Raw genomic sequence first — 25,789 nt, forward strand, 5'->3', positions numbered from 1 at the left:
ATACAGCATTTTTCGCCTCCCGAAACCCTGCCCTGTGCATCCAATTTTTCACAAAAATGTGCGCAGAGGGTTTGGGAGGTCCGTAAAGTGCTCCTGGTAGGGCAAAAATGAATGAAAAATGGGCCCGTTTTTCACAAAAATGGGGCTGTTTTTGCCCTCCCAAGTCCCCAGGAGCATTCTGCAGGCCTTCCAAACTCTCTGCACCCCTCCTTTTTTGTGTGTGTGTGCAAAAAATGGGCTTTTTGTGGGAAAACGTGGTGTTTTTTGCTCAGTTTTTGCCCTTCCTGACCTTTAGGGGGCACTTTGCAGGCCTCTCAAAAAATGGGCGATGCAGAGGGTTTGGGAGGCCTGCAGAGTGCTCTTAGGGGCAGGGGAGGGAAAAAATTATTTTTAAATTTACTTCTTTAAAATCTTGGTGCATCTTATACTCTGGTGTGTCTAAAGTCCGAAAAATACAGTACTTTCCCTACTGGTTCGCAAATGTGAGTGCACTTAACAAGCAGAGCAACAAAAGTACAAAGCTGTAAACGTTAGTACTAAGTTTGAATGATTACTCTGGTTTTCATAAACCACGAATAGGGCATGAAGGCCAAGGACTTCTCTTGGCCCTCCCACTGACCACCTAGCTTCATCTTTGGTTAGTATTTTCATTACCCCTGAACCAAACAATTCCTGTTCAATAGCTCTTTAAAGCAGTTGACAAATTAATTGGTTATCCAACAAATCCAATCCAGGCTTGACTGATACAAAACTATAATTCCTTGATTTACACATAAAAGGGGACTTCAAATGTACAATGCAAGCTGAGAATCAAGTGTCAACCAAGGGATGAGGAACAGTTGGAAGAGGTGAGACAGAAACATTTGACCCTGGCACTCGTACTTAGCACATAAAACAGCTAGTTAGGAAAGATCACCTGAACCGTCCAAAATCAATCTTTCTTGCTCCTGCGTCTGAGGCTTTATGTCTGTCAATTTTGATTTACATTTACAGGCAGCTAAGCAGAAAAGATACCAACTGACAAAAGACGGCTTGGGATTCCTGGCCTGATTGCTAAATACAGATGAGGAGGTTACCTTAAGGGCGCCAAATTGGCAGAGAGTCAAAAGCATGCAAATATTTTCAAGCCTTTTCCAGTTGAACAAACATCAGCCAAACAAAGCCTTGTTTTAGGCTCAGTTAGTTCAGGGAGGTATTAGAGATTAGAACCCTTATGACACAGAGAGGAAAAATAAAGCGGTCATTACGAAAGAAACACAAGCCAGGGAAACATATTCTAGAGAGATAGGCCCTTCCGTCTTAAAGGCTGGCATGAAATCCAGCATAGAGATGGCTGTTTTCTCCCGATTCATCTCAATAAAATTGAAATAAAATGCCGAAGCCTGTATTAATCATCAGGTGCTCTGATCTATTTATTTACTACAGCATGCCAAAACTCCTTTTTTTTTTTTGTATCAGCTGGGGATGATACGTTTATCATGGCTGACCTGTCTTTCTCAAATTCAGGTGTTTTTGTAAACCTTGCATCAGTGATTGACACACTACCTTAGTTTCGAGGAGATGCTTATTTGAGTCTGCTTTTGGTTGCTGAAACTCCCTGAATTGGGTTTGACCCAATCATCTCTCAATGTACTGTACCCCACCCTAAACTTGATATTGTGAGGAATAAGTAATGGAGAGAGTCCTAGGGACACCATCTTGAGTTCCTGGCAGAAAGCCAGGGTAGAATCCTAAAAAATAAATTAAATAATACATCAAAAGGTAGAATATAATGATGTGTAATTTACGCGGAAAGCAGCTTTGGCATAAATTCTGCAGCAGAATGATCAGTAACCTCTTGCAGAAAAGCAAGACCTTTTCAACGGCTATTTGTTTTAGTAAGCCCTATCAAAAAGGGGAACTTTTTTTTTTTAAAAACCACCCATGACTTTAAAATCACTCTGTTTCACAGTGTACTTCTCAAACCCTCCCAATCTTTCCCACAAGTAGTTCTTAAGATAAACTGATACCACTTTGCCCCAACAGATGTACCACACAATACCTGTTTCCTTAAATCCTGAGCCGATTGATGAAGGGTGTGGTGGTTATTAGCAGTGAGCCCTTTTGTGGAAAAGCCCATGTTTGTTGAAGAATGGTGATTAGCAGCAGCCTGGTCTTTTCGACTCTCAGACCTGTGTTCACTGCTTCGTTCCTTTGCTGGCACTGTGTCTTTGACTTTGTGTTTTTGAACAGGTTCCCTCTCTCTCACTGATTTGCTGGATCCATTGAAGACTGGACAGGGAAAGTGGGAGAAAAGAAAACAGAGAAAAAAGTGATAAGGAGTGTGAGAAAAATAAATTCTATTTCAAACAGAGAATGTCGTCACTGCTAACTGCTGCAATTAATGTGTACTTTTGACATTAAAAAAAACCCTCACGAGTTCATCACAATAGGACAGGCAGAGTTAGAAACAGATACAGATAGTCCTTGGCTTACAACCATTTCTTTAGTGACTGTTCAAAGTTATGACACCACTGAAAAAATTATGACTGGACTTTGCACTTATGACTGTCGCAGCATCCCCTTGGTCACATGATGAACATTCGGCGACCAGCATGTATTTAGTATGGTTGCAGTGTTCCAGAATCATGTGGTTAGTATTTGTGACCTTCCCAGCAAGCTTCTGACAAGCAAAGTTGATGGGGAAAGCCAGATTTCCTTAATGACTGGGTGATTCACTTAACAACTGCAACAATTCGCTTAACAACGAGGTCAAAAAAAAAGGTTGTCAAATATGGCATGACTCACTTAAAAATCACCTTGCTTAGGAACAGAACTTATGATCCCAATTGTGCTCATAAGTTGAGGTCTACCTGTAATCATTTCAATCTATATCCCAGAGAAGATCGGTACGCAAGACAATAATCATATCTGTGGCTTATAAAGCACTTTTACCCTGTGCCAAACAAGGGTAAGTATTAGTATAACATTCCACTACAAAAAAGGGTCACCAGAATAATAAAAGATTGAAAAAATCCCCAATGTTATGCAACTAGTTTCAGTGAGTCTATCTCAGATCTTTTGGATACAGGCATTTATTTGTGAGAACATGTAAAACAACAAAGAGAAAATTGGAATTGCTAACATATTAAGCTCAATTCAAACATTCTATTCATCCTTATAGGACAAGAAGCTATGATTGGCATTCCCACTTCAATGGCTACAAAATATAATGACGATGTTAAGCTAGGAATGCCTGTCTATTAATGATCTCTCAACACGATGAAGTGACAAGCAGCAAAATTATAAATAGCAGCAGCTTTTGAAAAATGACACATCGAAACCACAACTGGGCAGGAAGCCGAAGCAGTTAAATAGAAAAAATGAATTGTGATTTTTCTGAATATTAAAAAGCAAGGCAAAAATAGTTATTGACCAGTTCTGCTTCGCTTTACTTCTGAATCCTCAAAATTTAAAATAAATGAACATACTGCCAGTGAAGCTATTATTAAAGCTCATTATGTCGTAAAGATAATTAGCTGCTGTGAAGCAATGTCATTTAATGATTAATATTATCTATACAATAAATCAACTTGTCATTTATAAAGTAACCATGCCATTATTTCAGACTAATTCAGTTAAATCACTGAATTAGAATTTATTACAATTTGCATTTGGATCCTATATTTTTTACAACGTGCATCCACTTTGCCTCCTCTTTTGCAAACACTTTCCATTGTGCTATACCTTATTCTAATAATTAATCAATTAAATACAGGTAGTCCTTCACTTACAACCACAATTGAGCCCAAATTTTTTGTTGCTAAGCAAAAGAGTTTGAACGTGAATTTTGCCCCATTTCTGGCCATAGTTGTTAAGTGAATCACTGTTAAGCTAGTAACAAGGTTGTTAAGTAAATCTGGCTTCCCCGTTGACTTTGCTTGCTGGAAGATCGCAAAAGGTGATCACATGACCCTAAGACCGGCATGGCGAACCTATGGCACACGTGCCACAGGTGGAACGCAGAGCCATTTGTCAGGGCACCCAAGGCGTTGCCCTGTCAGCTGGCCAGCCGCATGTGTGCTCTGGCCAGCTGAGTTCAGCCTTTTTAAAAGCCATTTTTCGCCCTCCCCAGGCTCCAGAGGCTTTATAGGAGCCTAGGGAGGGCCAAAAGAGCCTTCCTCGCCCCCCCCCCCCCCGGGAGGCCCTTCAGAGGCTTCAGGAGCTTCCCTGAAGCCTTCGGAGTGCAAAAAAACTGGTCCTATGGGCAAACTGAAAGTTCGGGAACGGACTTCCGGTTTGCTCGTAGGGTGGTTTTTAGTCCTCCGGAGGCTTCAGGGAAGCCTCCTGAAGGTCCCTGAAACCTCCGGAGGGCTTAAACCGACCCTACGAGCAAACTGGAAGTCACTTCCAGGGAAGCCTCCGGAGGGCCTTGTGGGGGGGGCAGGGGAGGCTGTTTTTTATGGGGACCATGGGGATACTGCAAAGGCCATAAATGTGAAAAATGGTCATAAATAACTTTTTTTCAGTGTGGCTGTAACTTAGAATGGGTACTAAATAAACTAGTGTAAGTTTGGTAATATCTGTATTTCTATCTTTTTTTTAACTTTAACTAGATGATCACTATAATGAATTTTATGTACATTTCTTAGTTTAAAATCAGAGTCACTGCAATCCATTTTTCCATCAGAGAAAGAAAAGAACAGAACAAATCAACAAGCCATCGAAGTTAGCTGTTCCCTTCCTTCAAATGAACAAAAATAAAACAGAAAAAACGTAATGAGAAACTTCTCTCCTGTAAAACTTCCAATAATTAGAGGAAGGAAGCATTTGGATTATGAAAAATGTTGGCTGTTCCTAGTAATTCTTTAAAAGAGAACCTCTTGCAGAACAGAATCGGGTAGAAATGAAACCAACATCTCCTACTTTAGTTACACGAATCAAGGAAAGCTGGCTTAAGAATCCAAGCAAGCTAGGAAACAGCTCCATAAAGATTGTCTTTCTCTTCAAGTTGTGAAAAGAAACATTTCCTTTTGATGAGAGAAGCTGACTAGGCATCCCCCAGACAGGGCTCTGCAAAGAAAGGCAGAGGGACAAAGGCAGGAGAATTCATCATGGAGTCCTAGAGAAAGAGCACAGAACTGATTTACTGCGAAGGTGCTGCCAATGTCAATAGAATATGTATGACTTTTGTGTGAGATGGTGACCTAGGTATTATTTCATTCTGGCGGTTACAGTTTAGGACTTTCAGCTACTCAATGCCAAATACATTTTTCAAGCTCTACCGACAAGGCATTGATCAATTTATCTGTGGATATGACATGAAGGTCACGTGAAGAAAGTACATTGTGATTAAGGCAGCTCTGCTGATTTGCAAAGAAATAATGGATGTAAGCCTAAAAAGTAAGTAGGCTGTACTAGTGCCAGTGCTGATATACTAAGCTAGCAATTAAGACAATTAAGACCAAATCTGGAATGAATATAATGCTGTTTGCATATCTAGTCAACATCAACATTGCTCTGGTTTCATTTTCAACAGAAAAGAAGAAATCCGTAAGAAACCATTAAAATGCGGTTCTGAAGCAGACAGGACGCACCAAGACATTATGAAATTAAATTATTTAAATCAAGTTTTAAAAACATTGTATATTTGTTTTGAGTCAAAATGGTGCTTTTATTTATTTGTTTATTTATTTATTTGTTAAATTTCTAGGCCGCCCAATCCCGGAGGACTCCGGGCAGCTTTTCAGGCAGACTCCCCAACTGCCCTTCATGTATGCTGGATATCAACTCCTATAATTTTCAATAGGACTAACATTGGTTACATGTCTCATAAATACAAGGTGCTGGGCAGAAGAGGGAACTCTAGTTCTGCTTTGGTTGTCTTTTTCATCATCAATATTTTCCACCCCAACTCAATACTCAAAGACATACCATATCCATTAGGAACTTGTTTATGTGTTTTCCCTTTCCTAGGAGTAGACTGGCATGAAGATGAAGCGTTGTTTGTGGTCACTTTTGCATCCTCAGTTTCTTCCTCCTCTTCCTCCTCTTCCTCCTCATCCTGAGAACTTCCAAAGTATACCATGCTGCTGGGCAGGGCAGAAGAACCTGAAAACAAGTCAGGGACACAAATATTACAACTGTTTCAAAATGGCTATTAAAAGCAAAGCTTTTGACGAATACAATGTAAGGGCTCGAGGAAATGGATATCCAGTTCAAAAATGCTCCCCCCTCCCACCTCTTTACTGAACATAGCTCCTTAAAAGTCTGCATATGAAACTCAGCTATTTCACCTCTTTGAGTCGGTCAAACAGTGACTTCTCCATTTGTCTGTGTCAAGGAAAGAAACAGAAATGGCAAAATTTGAATTGGGAAGGCCTTTGTCAAGTGGACTGAGCCATGGCTCTTGTCCGAATCACCTACATGCATTGGTTAAAGAAATTTTCATAGGATAGGCATGGCTGCACAAGGCTGTTTATGGGGGAGTCAAAAAGGCAAGATAGGACTATACATGTACTTCAGTGGTGGGTTCCTACTGGTTCGGCCAAACTGGTAGTAGTTTGGCGGCCTGGGTCAATGGAACTGGTAGTGACCCAGGGCTACCATACCCCTGAATCGGTTATTTCGGCGGCACCGTAGGCGCCACCATCTTGTTTTTTGCTTCTGTGCATGTGCAGAACAATTTTTATTGCTTTGTGCATGTGCGCGCGGCAACCAGTGACTGCTGGAACCCACCCCTGATGTACTTGTATAAAAAGATAGGGATTTGGGCTACCATGACCTTTTGACCTTCCTCCTCTGCTCAGACACTGATACTGAAACTCAGTGTATTTCTCATTTTTAAATTGGAAAAATGTCCTGCATCTCAGCTAAAGATTCCATTCAACTGCTGAGCAGTTTGGGGCATGCTTTTGAGGGGTGGGACGGGGGCCGCCCGGCAAGCTGGGCACCCGAAAAATGTCACAGAGGTGCAGGTTGAGAGGGGGATGCAGCATGCGGGAGATCCTAGCTGCAGTTTACTCATGAGAAACATTGGGCGGGAGAGGCAGCCTCCCCGCTCATATCTTCACGTGAGGGCATCGCTGACAACCACTTCCTGTTGAAGTCCATGCTCTTCCCGCTGCTACTCAGCCTCCTCAATGAGTGGAGGCAGCGGTTTCGTTAGCTGCCTGCAAACTCCGGGGGACGAGCAGCTGAGGGAGCAAGCCAGAATCGGCCGTCTGCCTCTAATCTGCAGTTTACTCATGAGCGGCATCAGCAGGAAGCCTGGGGAACTGGGAACTGGTTCAGGGGTGTGGCAAACCTGGGTTGCGGCTGGTTCTGCGACCCAGGCAAAAATATGACTACCGATTCGGCCGAACCAGGATCAACCCACCTCTGCAAAGAACGTATCATTACTTCTCACACCAGAGCACCTTGGGGCCTTTTCATTTGCCACTTACCTTCATTAGTCTACTGTAAGGCCATTTGAGATGACAAATGTTTATGATTTTTGTTTTTAGGCACATATGTCAGAAATGTCAATAAAATAATCATGCTTTTCATCATACTATCAAAACACTCACTGCTGAGAAACACAATCAGTCACACTTTAAGCAACCAGCCCTGGGACCTAAAGTTTGCTCAAGTATTCCAAAGTTCTAACCTTTATGGAGCTGCCACTAGACTGATTAAAGTTTTCAATTGAGGTTAAACCCCCACCCCACCCCAATCAATTCCATTAAGAAATCCAGGATTCCAGGTATAGCCTTGAGAGTACCTAGTTAATTTATAGTTTGATCCAAAGCCTTTTGTAATGTGCATCTGCAAATTAAGAGGGAGAGAATGACACATTTTGAGATTGGGATTTTAATTCAGAAAGGAGTGTGGGAAAAACAGATAATAGCACAAAACCTAATGTGTGATTACTGTGATTAAATAAATTCACTTGTTACTGAGTAAGAATTAACATTACTAACATTCATCTTAACTTCAAAAACTTTTACAAATTCAAAATATTAAAAATTACTGAAAGGCGTTTATTTTATTTGAACTATCCCCAACATCAAGTGCAATGTTGTTTTCAGCAATGGTTATGGAAAGTAATAAATCCATAAAACATACAGCTGAACTTACATACAGAATGGATATCCTCTTGGCAAGATTATAAAAAGCAAACAGTGTAAATCTTGAATTCTGCATGACAAAGATGAAAAGCAAACCAGCCTGATACAAATCCCACTAGACAGTATTTAAAAGCAAATCACAGAATTTCTTATTAAACCAAACTGCAAGTAGCAACTTGCAAAGTAACGGGGAAACATGAATAAAAATACAGAAAATGGTCACTGCATCAAGTATATTTTCCTTTTCTCTTGGCTTGATGCACTTTTTAAAAAAGACAACTATGAAACCAAGAATATAATAAAGTTTACTCTTAAGAACGTGACCCATCAAAACCGCGGTCCACAAAAGCACGCTCGACGAAAGCGCGTACGTGACGTCATCACAGCACGATGAAAATTTTTTAAAATTGAAATAAAAATAAAATTAAAGCAAGCCGATTCACATAAAGGTAAGGGTTAGGTTTAGGGTTAGGGTTAGGTTAAGGGTTAGGGTTAGGTTTAGAGCATTAGAGTTACGTTTAGCGTTAGGTTAAGGGTTAGCGTTAGGTTAAGGGTTAGGTTTAGGGTTAGGTTAAGGGTTAGGTTTAGGTTTAGGGTTAGGTTTGGGGGGGTTAGGGTAAGGTTTTCGCTTTAATTTTAAATTTATCGATCACAGCGCGATGTTTTCGTCGCGCTGTGATGACGTCACGTACGCGCTTTCGTCGAGCGCGCTTTTGTCTACCGCGGTTTTGTGGTGGAACACTTAAGAATACCAGGCAAAACATTCACCATAATGATTGAAGTGCAAATTATTATTTTTTTAAAAAAAAATCTGGGCACAAATTAAAGTGGTACATTATAAATCCAGTAGAAGCTATTTCAGTCCAAGTTCTTTTGGGCTACCGTAATTTAGGTTGTGGTTTTTGAAAAATTGGATTCTTTTCTATTAAATATATGCCCGAGCTTCCCCTTCCTTTTTCTAATCCTTCCCTTTTCTCAAAATTAAATACAGCTCAGCTGTACTCTTCAGAAGTGCTAAAACAATTGAAGTCTTTCCAGTGAATAAAGATACATCTTGATATTGAGGTCTCTGGTTTGACCAATAAACATGTCCAATGCCAAAGGCTACATTTCTTAAGGATTAAGGATTGTTCTGTTTGACAAGAGACTTCATTTAATGATACGTATGGATGGAAAATCCTAGATATGTTGCCTTATCTTCCGCTCAGTGTTCAGATAAGACCAGGAATGATCTGGGCAAAGGAAATTTGATCTATTTACAGGCTGCTTTTGCACTTAGCCAGCATGAGGTAAAGGGTCCATATGGTTGATGGGACTCAGGTCTATAATTTCCAAGAGGAAATAGAGAAACAACATACAGGCTTGCTCTCTGCAGTAAACATGTAGGCAGAGCTTGCTTATGCCTCAATAAACAAGAGCACTTCTTGGGAGAGTCAATTTAAAGTCTGCAGAAGGACTCTGCCTGCCCTTCAAAGCATCCGTCTTACATCACTAGTGGACCTTAGACAGCCTAGAATTATGCCTGTGACATATAGCCCAATGTCATCCCCACTGCTACCAACCCCTCTAAAACAGCTGGTGGGAGTAGAGAAAACATGTGATAATTGTTTATTCATAATGGTAGTGGCATGTGGACGGGATTTAGGGGTTACTGTTTTTTTTTAATAGGAAAGGAATAGATAAAGAGTAGATCGTCTAAAGGGAACATTTTCACTCTCAGAGAAGAGAAAAGATAAATAACAGAGGTAATAACAAGAAAGAAAGAAGACAAAAGGATTATGTTATTTAGCAAAATATTTTTTTGTTTTTTTATTGCTAAGACTGGGCTTGATGACAGATTCTCCTTTGATGAAAGCTAAGCAAGTGGATCAAATTGCTGAAGAGTATTTGAAAATACTGAGAACATATATTTTACTTTTCAATGCTAAAACACAAGGAGAATTCTAAAGTAAAAATGAAGTATTGGAGGGGAGATGACATTGATAATTGGTGCTTACTATGAATGATGCTTAAGTATCAAGGCTTAAGTATAAAGTCCTATTTTGCTTGAAAACCTGAGTTAAATACAGACAAATCACACATGAGATAATTTCCCATTATAAACTACTTCCAAACATTTCAAAGATGGAAAAAAAAGAGGCAGTATCAGGACATCCTCAAAGGTGATATTCAAGAGATGCGGAGATCAGTAGCTGAAAGCAGATGAACCAAGCATGAGATGATGAGAGTGAATATGATCACCTTAATTTATTAAATATATAAATTGCCAACTCCCAGTGATTACCCACATCTGCAATTGTAGTGTAAGAATTCTAAACGAGGTATAAGCAATGTGATGACAAGTATCAGGACAGCCCATAGCAAAGACATCCTGTTTCGTTTTTAATGGCCAAGACCTTATCAATTTTATAAGATTTGTAAGATCTCCATCTCGCTCTTTCCTGAAAACATGTGATTTGAGACAATATTTGAGAGGAGCTGAGGTGGTGCAGTGGTTAGAATGCAGTGTTGCAAGCAAACTCTGCCCACTGTCAGCAGTTTGAGCCTGACTGGCTCATGGTTGACTCAGCCTTCCATCCTTCCAAGGTTGGCAAAATGAGGACCGAGATTGTTGGGGGCAATATGCTGACATTTGTAAACCGCTCAAAAAGTGCTGTAAAGCATTGTGGAGTGGTATTAAGTGCTATTGCTATTGACACATCACATTCTACACCTGGGAGGCACTTGCCCCATAATCAGCACATACATCCCCACTAGAGAATTAAGCACAGTCTGGCTTTTCCATTAAATACCTTTCTTCAGCTTTTTTCTGAAAGAGAACACCCCCCCCCAAAAAAAAAAACATACCATGGAGAATGCAGAAAGATACAACTATAAGTAGCCCTTGGGTTACAACCACTTGTTCAGAGACTGTTCAAAGTTATGACAACATTGAACAAGTGGACTATACCAGCTTTTTGGCACTGTGGAGTGGTATTAAGTTCATTGCAGCACCCCTGCAGTTACATGATCACAATTTGATCTGTTCTGTCAACTTCCCACAAGCAAATCAACTGGGAAGCGACAGGAAGTCAGAACGTTGTGATCATGAGAGATCCTTGCTTAATGATCCACAAGGTCCTTGTCTAATGATGGCAACCATGACTTCCATCTCTAAATGACATAGTCATATGACATCCCATTTTACAACTGTGTTGCTTAGCGAATTTCTGTTGCCAAATGCCATCGAAACACAAAGATTACCTGTACTAAAGGTAGTATTGGGGGTTCCACCACAAATCCGCGAAGCCCTTATCCGCGGAGACATAAGTGCGAAGGGCTAATCCGCGCCGTTCGAAGCGCTAAGGAAAAACACGACCCTACCGCGATGACATAATCGCGGAGGGCAAATCCGCGCCTTCCGAAGCACTCAGCATCCTAAACCTAACCCAAAACCTAACCCTAAAGCAAACCCCTAAACCTAATCCTAACCCTTACCTTAATTTAAATCCGCTTTCTGCCGCCACGCTGTTTTAAAGCGCCCTTCTGTCACCGCGCTGTTGTCGCGGCGGTGATGACGTGCGTGATGACATCGCGGCTTTAGCGACGCGATTTTATCACCGCTATTTTGACAAGCGCGGTTTTGTCGTGCCACGGTATTGGGAGGTGGGGAGGTGGGGTGGTCTAAATATGTGTTTAGAAATATTTTAAACAATGTCCTTTATAGGAATCCCTCATCTTTATAGTTAATATGCAATATAGCAATAGCAATAGCAGTAGACTTATATACCGCTTCATAGGCCTTTCAGGCCTCTCTAAGCGGTTTACAGAGAGTCAGCATATTGCCCCCAACAATCTGGGTCCTCATTTTACCCACCTCGGAAGGATGGAAGGCTGAGTCAACCCTGAGCCGGTGAGATTTGAACCGCTGACCTGCTGATCTAGCAGTAGCCTGCAGTGCTGCATTTAACCACTGCGCCACCTTGGCTCATATAAAATAACCACATGGACTTGACTGGACAATACTTCAATTACTGAAGCATTACTCAGATTACTGAGATGGTGCAGATGGGAAAATCTGCTTTAAGGGGCTCTTAGGTTGCAGTTACTGATTTCAAGAATCCCCTCTTTCATTTCCTTCTCCCATTTGGCTGGTATGCTCATTTTAACTGCAGCTGAATTAAAGTACTTTGTCCTGTTGTTTAATCTTAGCACAGTATGATGCAGTTGTCACCAATCATTTTCTCCATGGTCACTAGAAGTAGGTAAGCTATTTCTGGAATGTTCCACTTCAGATGGTAAGTAAGAAACCACATCATTTCTCAAACAACAAAACACACAAATCTCTGAAATTCCTAGTCTAAACCTTTCTTCCTATAATAGTAGAGATAAAATTGGAAGTTGTGTATAACCTTTTTCTTATTTTTGGCACTGTAGAATCACACTCAAAAAACTGAAAGCATGAAAAAATAACAATTTCCCTTACCTATCCATACCCATGTTTTCTTAACTGCTCCAATACACTTGCAGTTTGTTTTTGAACAATGTTGATTTAACTTTGTTTAACCTGAACTCAAAATGCACTCAACTGCAGCCGATCCTATTGTTCCTTAAGGGGGCCCTTGTGGATATTTGGAGACAGGAAACATGTGAGTGGGGTGGAAATTTAAGGAACAGCTTATGTGTGTTTTGGAGATGGGATTACAATACTTTAAAATGCAAAATCTTTCAGAGATTAATTTAGGAAGCAATGCCAGGTTACATGGCTTTTAATCAAAACCTTGAAATACACACGTACAAACACACACAGAGGCATATATATATTTGTTATATATGTTTTGGCTAATTGGTTTTCTGCTTAGGTCTGAACCTCTTTCCAAGAGAACCTAGAAGTAATCTAGAATCAGTACAGAAAAACCACAGGAAATCGCAAATAAAATCATTGTGTCGGGCCTGCCACATTTTCTATTATTCTACTATGCCTTTTCTATTGTGGGAAAATGGGAGGGGGGATTGTATGGAGTTAGATGCTATGTAACCCAAACAAAATTCCTTTTTAGAAAGCCAGGGTCATCCTTTGTCTCTGCATCTCTGCACCTGACCGGAACTGGATGGGTGGAACTGCCAGCATGGCAGTGGAAGATTGGACCATGTGATGGGCTGGTGGGTGTGAGGCAAGTTCGTAAACTTTCAATTGGGTGGGGAAAACTGGGAAGCTTTCAGATTCGAGTTTTCCCAGATGTGCCAACATGGCTCTCTTAATAAATTGGAACTTTGAGCAATACTTTGCCTTGGACTCTGATTTAATTTTGGATGCTATTTGGAACCCTGACACATTGACCAAAAAAAGGGTTAAGCTGCATTAATTAAAGCACAGAATCAAGATCATGTTTAATGTTAGCACCACATTATAAATGCCTTGTTAAAACCACACTTGGAATATTGCATCCAGTTGCCAGGATATAAAAAAGATGTTGTGGCTATAGAAAGAGTGCAGGGAACAGTAACAAAGATGATTAGGGGATTGGAGGCTAAAATAGCAATAGCAGTTAGACTTATATACCGCTTCATAGGGCTTTCAGCCCTCTCTAAGCGGTTTACAGAGTCAGCATATTGCCGCCAACAACAATCCGGGTCCTCATTTTACCCACCTCGGAAGGATGGAAGGCTGAGTCAACCCTGAGCCGGTGAGATTTGAACAGCCGAACTGCAGAACTGCAGTCAGCTGAAGTAGCCTGCAGTGCTGCATTTAACCACCGTGCCACCTCGGCTCTAAAACATATAAAGAATGGTTGCAGGAATGGAGTATGTCTTACTTAAGGAAAAGAAGGATTCGGGGTGACATGATAGCAGTTTTCCAATGTCTAAGTGGCTGCCACAAAGAAGGGGGTGGGGATCAACCAAGCCTTCAAAGCATCTGAAGGCAAACAAAAAGCAATGGATGGAAATTAACCAAGGAAAGATCCAAACTAGAACTAAGGAGAAATTTCCTGACACGTAGAACAATTGATCAGTGGCTTGCCTCCAGATTGTAGGTGCTCCATCACATTTTAAGAAGGAATTAGAGAACCATTTGTCTGAAATGGTATAGGGTTTCCTGCTTGAGCAGGGTGTTAGACTAGAAAACTTCCAAAATCCCTTCCAACTCTAGTTATTCTGTTAAAATCAGAGACTAAACCGAAGAAGGGAATTAGGGTCAAAGAACTGAAAATCTAAACACTATGCCAAACAGCAATACAGAGACAGTTCAGGAATGAAACAGTACTAGCACTTAGATTTATATACCGCTCCATGGTGCTTTACAGCACTCCCTGACTAGTTTACAATGTCTCAGAAGGATGGAATCTTCCATCTCAGAAGGATGGAATACTGAGTCAATCTTGAGCCAGTTAGGAACGAAATCCTGGCTGGGGGCAGAATCACACTCATTCTTATTCATCTATAATCCTTGCAAAATAGTGAGAACTGCCCTTAAATACATTTATATTTTCTTAATTCCTATTATACTACATGTGCAAGAAAAGCTGAACCTGCAAAATGTATGTTTATTTAGGCTCAGTTCTGCTATTGAAACTAAACCTGGTATGAATTTACTCAATTAAGTACAGTAGCAAAAACACACAAAAGAATAACATGGTAAAATAAATACCTAATACTTTTCAGTAACAAAGTATTTCCTATGTTAATTATTAACTAAATTCATGTTAAAAAGCTTGTTTTTTCAGAAAATGCATTAAAGTTACATAAAATTACAGCAGTGTCTTTCTGTTAGAAAGAGACAGGATGCTATTTTTGTAATTGGATGCAAAGTGCTGCTGGCATTGGAACAAAAATAAACAGAGTGAATTCTTCATTGGCCATATTTCTCACCAATGTAAAACATTCCAAAACTTCTGGGAATCTTCTATAATGTTAATTAACATGTCAGGTTGAAGGTAATGCATATATATTTGAGTAGCTTCTCTGAAGCATGGAAAATTACTTGCACTTCTGTATTTAGTTTATGGAAAATGAACAAATGGACCAGTGGTGGGTTTCAAAAATTTTTTGAACCTACTCTGTGGGTGTGGCCTCCTTTGTGGGAGTGGCTTGCCGGCCATGTAACCTGGTGGGAGTGGCTTGCCGGCCATGTGTTTTCTCTCTCTCTCCTTCCTTTTGTCTCTCTGTCCCTTTTTCCTTTTTTCCTTTCATCTCTCTCTCACTTTTTCTTTCTTTTTTTATTTTTTTATTTCTTTCTTCCTTTCTTTCTCTTTCTCTCTCTGTGTGAGTCTGTGTGTGTGTGTGTGTGTGAGTGGTGGGTTTCAAAAAAATTTTGGAACCTCTTCTGTAGGTGTAGCCTGCTTTCCGGGTCCACTGGTGGAACCTCTTCTAACCGGTTCGGTAGATTTGACGAACCGGTTCTACCGAACTGGTGCGAACTGGCAGGAACCCACCTCTGAAATGGACAACTTTTTTTCAGACATCCTTTTTAGCATCACTGACATATCATGGGGAGGGGGGGGGTTCCCTTTCCCTTTGAGTTAATACAGGTACTCCTCAACTTATGACCACAGTTGAGCCCGATATTTCTGTTGTTAAATGAGATAGTTGATCAGTGTATTTTGCCCAATTTTACAGCCTTTCTTGCCACAGTTGTCAAATGAATTATTGCAGTTGTTAGTAACACATTTGTCAATGAATCTGGCTTCCCCGTTGACTTTGCTTGTCAGAAGGTTGCAAAGTGTGATCACATGACCTGGGACAATGCAACAATCAATAAATACCTGTCAGTGGCCAAGTTTCTGAATTTTGGTCACATGATTCTAAGGATGCTGCAACAGTTGTAAGTGTGGAAAACAATCTTAAATCACTTTTTTCAGTGCCATTGTAACTTTGACCAGTCACTAAACAAATTGTTGTATTAAGCTAAGGACTACCTGCATTTGAAAACTGAATTTTATTGTATTTTAGCATAGTGAATGAAGACTTCAGCTTCCTTATTGTAAATAATCAATAGTAAACCATATCTATCCCCAACTACTTACATTATTGCAGAGTGTGCAGTCTAAGCGGGTCATGACCGAAATAAATTACCCATAGCTATTTGCTTTTTTTTAGAGAAACAGATTAAGTTTCCTCATTCTGCTGGGACACTACCCCCAAATGCTCGGGAACTACTACAGTTAGAATTTCCTGTAAATTGAGCGGAGGCATACGCAAAATCCAACCATTTCACCAAAATGATGCAACATGTTGCATTCTCTTGACATAAGATTTGTATTGTATTTATTGTATTGTATTTATTTGTCTTGTATGCCACCCACTCCCGAAGGACTCCGGGCAGCTCACAATAGACAAGGGAAGGGGAGAACTGGACAAAGACAACACTTTAAAACAAAAACCGCAACATTCACAATTTCCGTGGGGCTGGATGTTTCACAAGCCCCCCGGCCTGCTGGAGCAGCCAGAACTTGGTAGCTTTGTGGAAGGCCAGGAGGGTCGTAAGGGTCTGGATCTCGACGGGGAGATCATTCCAGAGGGCTGGAGCTGCAACAGAGAAGGCTCTCCCCCAGGGGGTCGCCAGCCGACATTGGCTGGCGGTTGGAATCCGGAGGAGACCTAACCTGTGAGATCTAATCGGTCTATGGGAGGTAATCGGCAGGAGGCGGTCTCTCAGATTTGTTCCTTTTGTACTAGAGTATGATGTCATGGCAAATTTATAAAGGGGTAAAGCTGCTGTCTTTGCAGCACATACTTGTTTTTGTCATTTGACTCTTGCCCTTCCCCTTCAGACACCTAAGCAGAGGGTCATCTGTGGGGGACGGGGGGGGGGGAGATGGTGGCCACGCCAATTATATCAAAGCCACAATGCATGTAAAAATAATTAGGGCTTTGATCCCATGATGACAGTTGGTATCTTGACTTTTTTGACCCTTCCACCCTTAATAAATATTCCTGGGAAGCACATCTGCTGGTTGCTAAGGCTGAAACCAGCTCACATCCTTGGAACCTCTGGAACCCACCTGACTTTAGAACACTGAAGCAAAGCAAAAAAAGAGGCAGACTAAACAAAACCTAGCATCATCCTTTTCGCCACCCATTGTTTTCCCACAAAGCATTCTAAACATATGATTACCTTAAACACATGGATTTGGAACACAATAGGAAGAAAAATGCCAGGGAGGAGAGGAAGGATTTAAAATGGGCAAACTAACAGAGAACTGCCTGCCTAAACTCTAAATCTCTCACAACCGGTATTTTTTTTCCCCTCTAAGAAAAATAACTGCATGTATGACATATACACAGTAATTGTACTATAAGTGAAAGAAATTGAAAAGGTTGGACGGATGTTTGGGGGAGTTTTCTACAGTTATTTCCAGAAAACTCATTGGGTGGAAACATAATGTGGGTGGAGGTGGAAGGATGAGATTTTCTTGCAGTTCTCTATGTCCTGCAAACACCTTTCTTCCTATTTCTTTCTATGGAATATTTCCTCTCCCCATCTCTTCTTTTCTAAATCAATTTGTTTGTGACAAAGGGATGATGTTCTGAACAAACTGCAAATGTCAAAGCTTCTTCAATTTAATGAAATATAGGGCAAAGGTTCTGTTCTCCAAATAAAACTTGTTTTCTACATTATACTGAAATAAATAAATACAGTCCATATAAAGATAAATTAAAGAACTAACAAACCAAAGTTAGAACATGTGTTCAAAGTATATACATGATTGCATCAATTTCTTTAATCCATAAAGCACTTTTGTTTCAGTAGGGATAATATTTCCAATTAATAAAGTGACATGTTTGTACTTAACTACTTAAATAATGATAGATATACTTATTTGGGAAGAAGGATCTGAACAGCTATGTCCTCTTTACAGAACAAATCCTGGCCTAATGCTTAAATAGTGAGAATTCGGAATAATATACTATTTGAAGCCTACAAGCCATTTATAGAACTGTCAGCGGAAATAAACTAACACAGAAACATGCACAAGAGATTTATTTATGAATGAGATAGTTGCTGCTGGTCTGACAGGTTTCAAATTAACCATAATTTACACTGTGTCCAAGAGCCTCATTTCAGACATTTGCCTGAACATAGGGGAAAAAATGAACACGTAGAAAAATGCAGCCTCTATGGGTGGGAAAGGTGCATTTAATGTAATAACCTGTGATTCTGCTTTATTTGAGTCCAGTCTTGTATAGAGTTATATCCTTTTCAGGATACCACCCAACATAGTTGAATAGTAGGAGAAAACTGGGGGACGAAGTGCTTTGTATAGGGCTTTGAGCTCCTAGGAAGGGCAGAATATAATCCTAATAATTAAATAAATAAACACTGAAACCATCAAGTAAAATATATGTTAATGAATTCATAACATTTCAAAATCTTTACAGTCTGAATCTGTCTCTTGATTTAGGTGGCAAAGATGGAGAAAGACATCTTACCTCGAAGGCAGAGAAACGTAAGGAAATCTTCTGTCTTAGGCTTCCTTTTGGAGAGGTCAGAGATCTGTGTTGCTGGAGGGGGCAATAATGGCTCAACTATCTTTATTGGAGTTGTGCTGGGACTGTTGGGCTGAGACTGAGCAAACTTTCGTTGTGCTTGCAGCCTTGGCCTATGGAAAAACAGAGGAAACACAAATGCATTTAGAAGTCAGGGACTAAAGCAAAAGATGTAGAATTCTAGTTGCAATACCTTAAAATCAGTGTCAATATAATTTTTTGCCTTTACTGGGGTTTTTGTGAAGTCAATATTTGTTTCAAATGTACTGAGGATGTTTGAGTTGTTGTAATGTATAATGTAAAACCACTGAGAGTCATTGAGAGTATGGCGGAATGTACATTTAATCAATAAACCCAAAATAACTACTGTAACCATCTAAAAAAAAAAAAAACCAATCCAGAAACCTGCTTTAAGAAACAAACATCCAATAAAGAGCTTAAAGAAAACAAATATGTACAACAAATATGCTTTTTGGAAGATCTGGAAACCAGAGTGAAGAATGACAGCCATGAAGCAGAAGGACAAAGTATTTTTATTCGTCAACAACATTCAAATGTAAATTTTAAATTATGGGGATAATAATATGTCAGGGAATTGCACAGCAGGTGTCCAAATGAAGTCAGGCACTGACACAAACTTGTAGTTTTATATAAAGAAATATATCTTAATCTATATAGTATACAGCAAACAAGTTGGTCAGGCAAACAGGAGCATTATGAGGTAAATTATCGAGCACACAGGGCACAGAGAAGAAAAAGGCGGGGGGAAAGGGAAACTCCCCTTCCCCACTCACAGCAACCAATCACAGCGCAGATTACCTCACGCAGGAGCTAGCATTCTCCAACCAATCAAACACAAATGTGTGTTCTGGCTCACTGTACAACCCCGTTGCTCTAGCTACTAAATTTAAACATCTTAACATAACGGGTGATGATATATAGATTTTTTTTTTATTTTGCCACAGCACAATGCTTGCTGGCATTTTAAATCTATATGATTTTGCTATCAAATTGTAATTCAGACACCTTCTAGAGTTTATTTTCTTAAGATTTTTTTTTAATCATAGCCAAATACAAAATACACGTGTGGCATATCATTTTTCAAAAAGTGCACCTCTACGTTCTTGTCCCTTTCAAATATACATAAACAGGGTATGTGTATGCAGGGAGATTGCACTCTATTAATTTACAGGTACTGTAAATTGTTAGAGATGGAAGGCTACGTTCTATATGACCATATTCCGGCATTTTCATTTGAAATCCCAAAAGTGCATACTTTCAGGAGATATGTTACATAATTTGTATTAAATGTTGATTTCTTGGAACTGTAGTATTAGACCCCGTCTACTGCCTCATTCTTTAAACATTGTCAAAGTAGTAGCATCAATTATGTCACACAAGCAACAGAACAACATTTTTTTAAAGACCAGTTGTGATTTTGTAAAATCACAGAGACAGAACTCCTTCGATGATATGAATCTAGACAATTCTCAGGAAGAGATATCTATCTATTGGATAGATCCTGAATATAAATAAGACCACAGCACAGACTTAAAATAATCTGGTGATGTCCTCTGTGCCACCTCTGCCCTGTAACGGACCTCCCTTCAAATTAGATTCCCCCCCCCCCCACAGATTTCCTAACTCAATCCAATTACGTGTCATATACAGCAAACTCTATTTGGCTGTCCACTGACAGAACACCTTACAATCCCAAAACAGCTAACGTCGGTGGTTTTGTAAGAGTTGAACGTTGGATGAAATTGAAGCCAAGTTCCTATCATTTCAGCAGCTGATAATGAATGTGCTCGTGATTTCGCTCCAAGATGTTGTCAGATGTATACAATACCCCAAGATGATCTCTTAATGAACTGTTAATGAGAATAATCATCTGCTTATGCATAGATTTTTTTTTTTGCTTTCCCACAACACACAATGCAATATTATTAAAAGCAATATTTTTTAATACTTCATGTGCTTCTTGAAAATGTCCTTAGGATTCTCATGTTGTAGGAGGAGCTATAAAAAAACAAAAAAGTCACAATCCCTCCAAAAGACCAGTTCTGTAATTTTGGGGTGTACCAGGCTCAGCATTAAAAAGGCAAGATGCTGCTGTATCTAGAAGTGCTTTTTGAAGAACCTTGGCTGATGCTTGTTCATGAAAAACATGTCTGCACAACAGTTATAAACTGCATCAACAGAATTAGAATTGCCTTTTTTTTGTACCCTTGAATCTATTTTAATTCCTTTCCTTTTTCTTTTCAGCAGTAATTTTCTCTTGCCTTTTTTCTATGACTAAGAGACACTGACCCCAAAATCACCCAGCTGGCTTCATGCCTACGGCAAGACTAAAAATACATGACCTGCTGATTTCTACCCAATTGTCTTTACAAACTAGTGCTTAAAACGAACAATATTTCCCCTAATATAACATGTTCATTTGGTTACTTTTCAAGTGTGCCTCTAGCAATTTCGCTAGGATTGTCTGTCAGTATCTGTTTCTGTAAGTTCCTATAAACTCTTGCTTATGTCATTTTATTTATTTATTTTATTATTTATTTTCATCTGTTTTCTTGCCTTCCATTACTTTTAAAATAATCATTTCCCCCCCCCCTTGTATTGTATTGTATTGTATTGTATTATTTGTATGCCGCCCTTCTCCGGGAGGACTCAGGGCGGCGAACAATTCAAGGGGGGAAAAAAGGGGAACATAAAAGACAAAATACAAATAATAAAAGTAGACAACAGTCGCACAGCCATACATGTCGAGAGGGGAGGGAACTCATCACCCCCAGGCCTGCCGGCAAAGCCAGGTTTTGACGGCTTTTCGGAAGGCCTGGAGAGAGGTGAGGGTCCGAATCCCTGCGGGGAGTTCATTCCAGAGGGCCGGAGCTGCCACAGAGAAGGCCCTCCCCCGAGTAACAGCCAGGTGGCATTGGCTGGTAGATGGCACCCGGAGGAGGCCAACCCTGTGAGATCTAATGGGTCTGTGGGAGGTAATTGGCAGCAGGCGGTCTCTCAAGTTGTCTCTTGTCTTCACACCATGTTTCCAAAATATTTAAGCCTTAGCTTCATTATTAGTATTTGCAGTGAACAGTTCAGTCTCAAAATTCAAAAAAGGAAATACAGTACAATAGCGAGATTTCAAGCACACTAAACATAAATTAGAGTCTTAATTAAGGTGATACAAATACGTGTGTGTGTGTGTGTGTATGTGTGTATCCTTTTTCAGAACCACCCTGTCTTGAGCCAGTAGTTACAAGCAAAGGAGGTCATAGTTAGAATAGACCTTTTTATGGCAGTTATAAATCTCACCACAGTGCGGAAATGAGAAAGTTCAGGAAAGGCAAATGAGCTTATTTCAGTTGCTGTGGTTCCACGCAGTCAAATCCAAGAGCTTGATATTAGAACCGAGTATAGTTTTGTTCCAATCCAAAAATCAGTCAGAGAATCAAATGCAGCATATATACTGTCTGTATTTAATTTTCCATCACGTTTACTAGGACCGTGCATGTAAATTTAACTATGCTACAGTTTGGAAGGTTTTATAATGGAGTGTAGAAGTTTCCTGGGAAGGCAAGCATGGATTTTTTTTCCAGGTTTCACATTGATTTTTGGAACTGCAGAAGCTCGCCGGTATAATGCTGCTTCTGGATGGTATTTTGATTGAGCTGAATGGTTGGGACTGCCAGCAGAGCTGGGGCTGTTTACTGGAAGTGAGAGGAGATTAAAGTGATTGCAGCAATACAAATAATAACAGTGGAGTGAAGAAAGAGAACTAGAGAGTGGTATGGATGAGACTAGGAGAGGAGAGGAGCCCAGGTGGTTTTGGGTTTAGAATGCTGATCAGATTCAGCCTACTAGAAGAGGGTTGAATATATAGATACTCAACCCTGGGTCCTGGACAGGGGTGGGTTTCAACCGGTTCGCGGCGGTCCCTGCGAACCGGTTGGTCGGCGAACCCGGAAGTAAGTAACTTCTGGGAACGGCGAAGGGCCCGCCCACCCGCCTTACCCGGTTTTGACGAGTTCTGCGCTTCCACGCATGCGCAGGACGCATACAGCGCCTGCGCGATCCTCCAGGAGCAGCTGGAGCATCGCAAAGACGCTAGTACGCATACGTGCACCGCGCGCGTGCACGAGGACGCCGAACCGGTTGGAACGGGGCGAGAAACCCACCCCTGGTCCTGGAGAAGAGATGGCAAACACAGTGCTATAGGGAGTAGAGGCAGGAACATTGCAATAGTGATGGGCTGGGGAAATAAGCTGGGAGTCACGGCGTAGCATGCTTATGAGTATATTAATGAATATATTTCTGGTGCATTCATATCACCCCTTGCATCTTCCCGAATACCAAGATGTTAAACTTTAGGAGGCCCAGGGTTTCCAGGTGTTACTACTCAATACCAGATTGGTCTCTAACAAGGCTCACAACTGTTATTATAAAAGTATTTGGTACTTGGTATGCATTACTCAAGCTTGGCTGGGCACATGAGTGTGTATGTGGCCCTCTCCAAAATGTGCCCATTCAGGTCCCAATTGTAGCATTACCCATACTTCAGCAATGGGCTAGAGCAGTGGTCTCCAACCTTGGCAACTTTAAGACCTATGGACTTCAACTCCCAGAGTTCCTCAGCCAGCAAAGCTGGCTGAGGAACTCTGAGAGTTGAAGTCCAACAGGTCTTAAAGTTGCCAAGGCTGGAGACCACTGGGCTAGAGAAGGGATTATAGCTATTCAGGGGACTGTGGATGTTAGGGTGCTTCCTTGTACATAGCTGGGTATTATTTAGGAGACTGGGCCTTAAAGATTAGTGGGTCTACTGCTGTTCCTGTATCAGCGTTCCTGACTCATAGCAACATCCCTGTCCATGCTGCTGGATGTTATATTGAGACTGACAATGGAGCCAACTTTTTTTTAAAAAAAACTTATTTTGCGGCAATAAAAACAGAGAAATGGATCCATGCCCTTCCTGGTTCACCGCTCCATTTTGCTGCCTTAATGCAGCCTGCACGGCACCGTGCAGTCTGTGTTAAGGAATTGTGGACATGCTGAAAACGAGGCCACGGTGCAGCTCAGGGATGCATGCCTGCCCTCCTTCCCAACATGAGGTCCAGAGGTTTTCAAAAGGTAAATGTGTGATGGGTGATGTCAGTGGTGGGTTTCAAAAATTGTTGGAACCTACTCTGTGGGTGTGGCCTCCTTTGTGGGAGTGGCTTGCCACCCTTGTGACCGGATGAGAGTGGCTTGCCGCCCATGTGACCGGATATGAAATTATGAATTAGTACTTAGGTCGGTCCAAGTAGCTATTCAGAAACTCTGGCATTGAAGCATGCAAGTCTTAAAGCTGTCAAGTTACAAGATCCTTGCCAGTGGTGGGTTTCAAAAAGTTTTGGAACCTCTTCTGTAGGTGTGGCCTGCTTTCCGGGTCCACTGGTGGATCCTCTTCTAACCGGTTCGGTAGATTTGACGAACCGGTTCTACCGAATAGGTGCAAACTGGTAGGAACCCATCTCTGGGTGATGTGTGTGAGGGGAGTAGGCCCAAGGTCTGCAGAGTCTTGGCAAGGTGGGATGGAGGGGAGAGGCTTAAACTGTATGTTAAGTACATGGTAACTAAAACCTTCCAGACTACTACGGGTAACATTGTGAAAAATATGTGTGATTGCAAAGGCATTAAACCCCCAAACTGTTACCAAAAATGACTTAATTGTATTTTGTTTCATTTAATCATATTAGCAGGGGGGCCCAGCATCAGCCTTAGCTGACCTTTCGTCAGACATCTGAAGAGCCTGCCCACAACAGTTTCATCTTGACTTGAGGAGCTAATCGGTTTTGAAATCAGTCAAGATTATGTTTGAAGACTCCTTCATGTCCCAATAATTTAGATTAGCATGTAAACATATACTATGTTCCAGTTTGAGTTTATTCCCAAGATACCTCACATTAATCTTTGCACAAATGTTTTGTATATCCTGATTCAGAAGAACATTAAGTAATGCAAAATGCAGCCTGAAAAGAAAGGATGTAAGAAAGGTTAATCTTTTATTAAAGATCAGTCTGCCATGTCTCAATCATTGGTAAAGTCTGGATAGATCAAAAATAAGGATGCTCTGAGCTAATAAAAGACCTAGGTTCAAGACCTAAAATTAACACATACTGCTTGTTATATCTACATAGAAGTAAATTCCACTAAGCTCAATGAAGCGGATTATAAAAATGGGTGGGCATTCTCTCTGCATTATTCATGGCTAGATAGAATAACTGGCTATGAATATGAATTACAATTCTGAATTTATCAGTCAGTAAAAAAAGCAGTCTCACTTTACAGTAACATATACAACTGAAAATATACCACATACAACAAAATTAACAAAGATATTTAATGTTTATACTATGTTTTAGAGCACACAATGCTTTGCACACAACATAGTCAGTTTGATCTAGTAATAAGATATCAGGCTAGAAATCAGGAAACTTGAGTTCTCGTCCTGCGTTTGGTATGAAAGCCGGCTGGGTGACTTTAAGACAGTCACTCTCAGTCCAACTCACCTCACAGTTATTTGTGGGGAAAATGGGAGAAAGGAGGAGGTATGTTCGCTGTCTTCGTTTATTTATGAAAATAATAAAGATGTAAATAAATACATTACTAAATACTAGTACAGTGATGGCGAACCTATGACACACGTGTCAGTGCTGACACGCGTAGCCATTTGGGGTGACATGCACAGGATTTCATGCGATTCATCCTCGGCTCCTGCACGGCCGCCGAGGATGAAAGAATCTGTGCTGGAGGAACGGGGAGGGCGGGACGTGTGATCTCCCCCGCCCACACTCACTTACTGTATCGCCGCCGCCCCTTTCTGAGCGCAGGGGCTGCTGGTAAGGCGTGCGTGCCGTGCGCACACACGTCATCAGCGCGGCGAGGGAGGACCCGCAGGAGAGGAGCGCGGGAACAGTGCGCGCCTCTCTCCAGTCAGGCCGGCACAGAGAGTCTACTCCTGGGACTGTCGGTTACGACCGCACCACAGCAGGGAACAGCGGAGTGCCAACGGGAACTGTGAGGGCCATTAGCAGCAACTATTGGGGTGCCATGGACTTGTAATTGCCCACAATAACTGAGATAAGTGAGGGGGAGATTGTGTTAGCTTGTTAGGCTAGTTAACCCCTAATTGGCTATCTATAATTCTATCTGCTGTCACTGGCCCACTGATGGAGCACCCAAAAAATAAAAAACAA

At 40.9% G+C, this 25,789-nt stretch overlaps 1 protein-coding gene across 1 annotated transcript in view; it reads right to left on the reverse strand.

The window, feature by feature from the left end:
• Positions 1 to 25,789, reverse strand: part of JARID2 (jumonji and AT-rich interaction domain containing 2) — a 226,914-nt gene that overhangs the window by 42,000 nt on the left and 159,125 nt on the right. Inside the window, exons 4-6 of the mRNA XM_032222826.1 lie at positions 18,498 to 18,667; positions 5,914 to 6,090; positions 2,042 to 2,271 (exon numbers count right to left, since the gene is read on the reverse strand). Coding sequence (XP_032078717.1) covers positions 2,042 to 2,271; positions 5,914 to 6,090; positions 18,498 to 18,667 — 577 coding nt within the window. The remainder of the gene's footprint in view (positions 1 to 2,041; positions 2,272 to 5,913; positions 6,091 to 18,497; positions 18,668 to 25,789) is intronic.

The sequence above is a fragment of the Thamnophis elegans genome, chromosome 8, assembly GCF_009769535.1.
Source record: "Thamnophis elegans isolate rThaEle1 chromosome 8, rThaEle1.pri, whole genome shotgun sequence".
Lineage (NCBI taxonomy): Eukaryota > Metazoa > Chordata > Lepidosauria > Squamata > Colubridae > Thamnophis > Thamnophis elegans.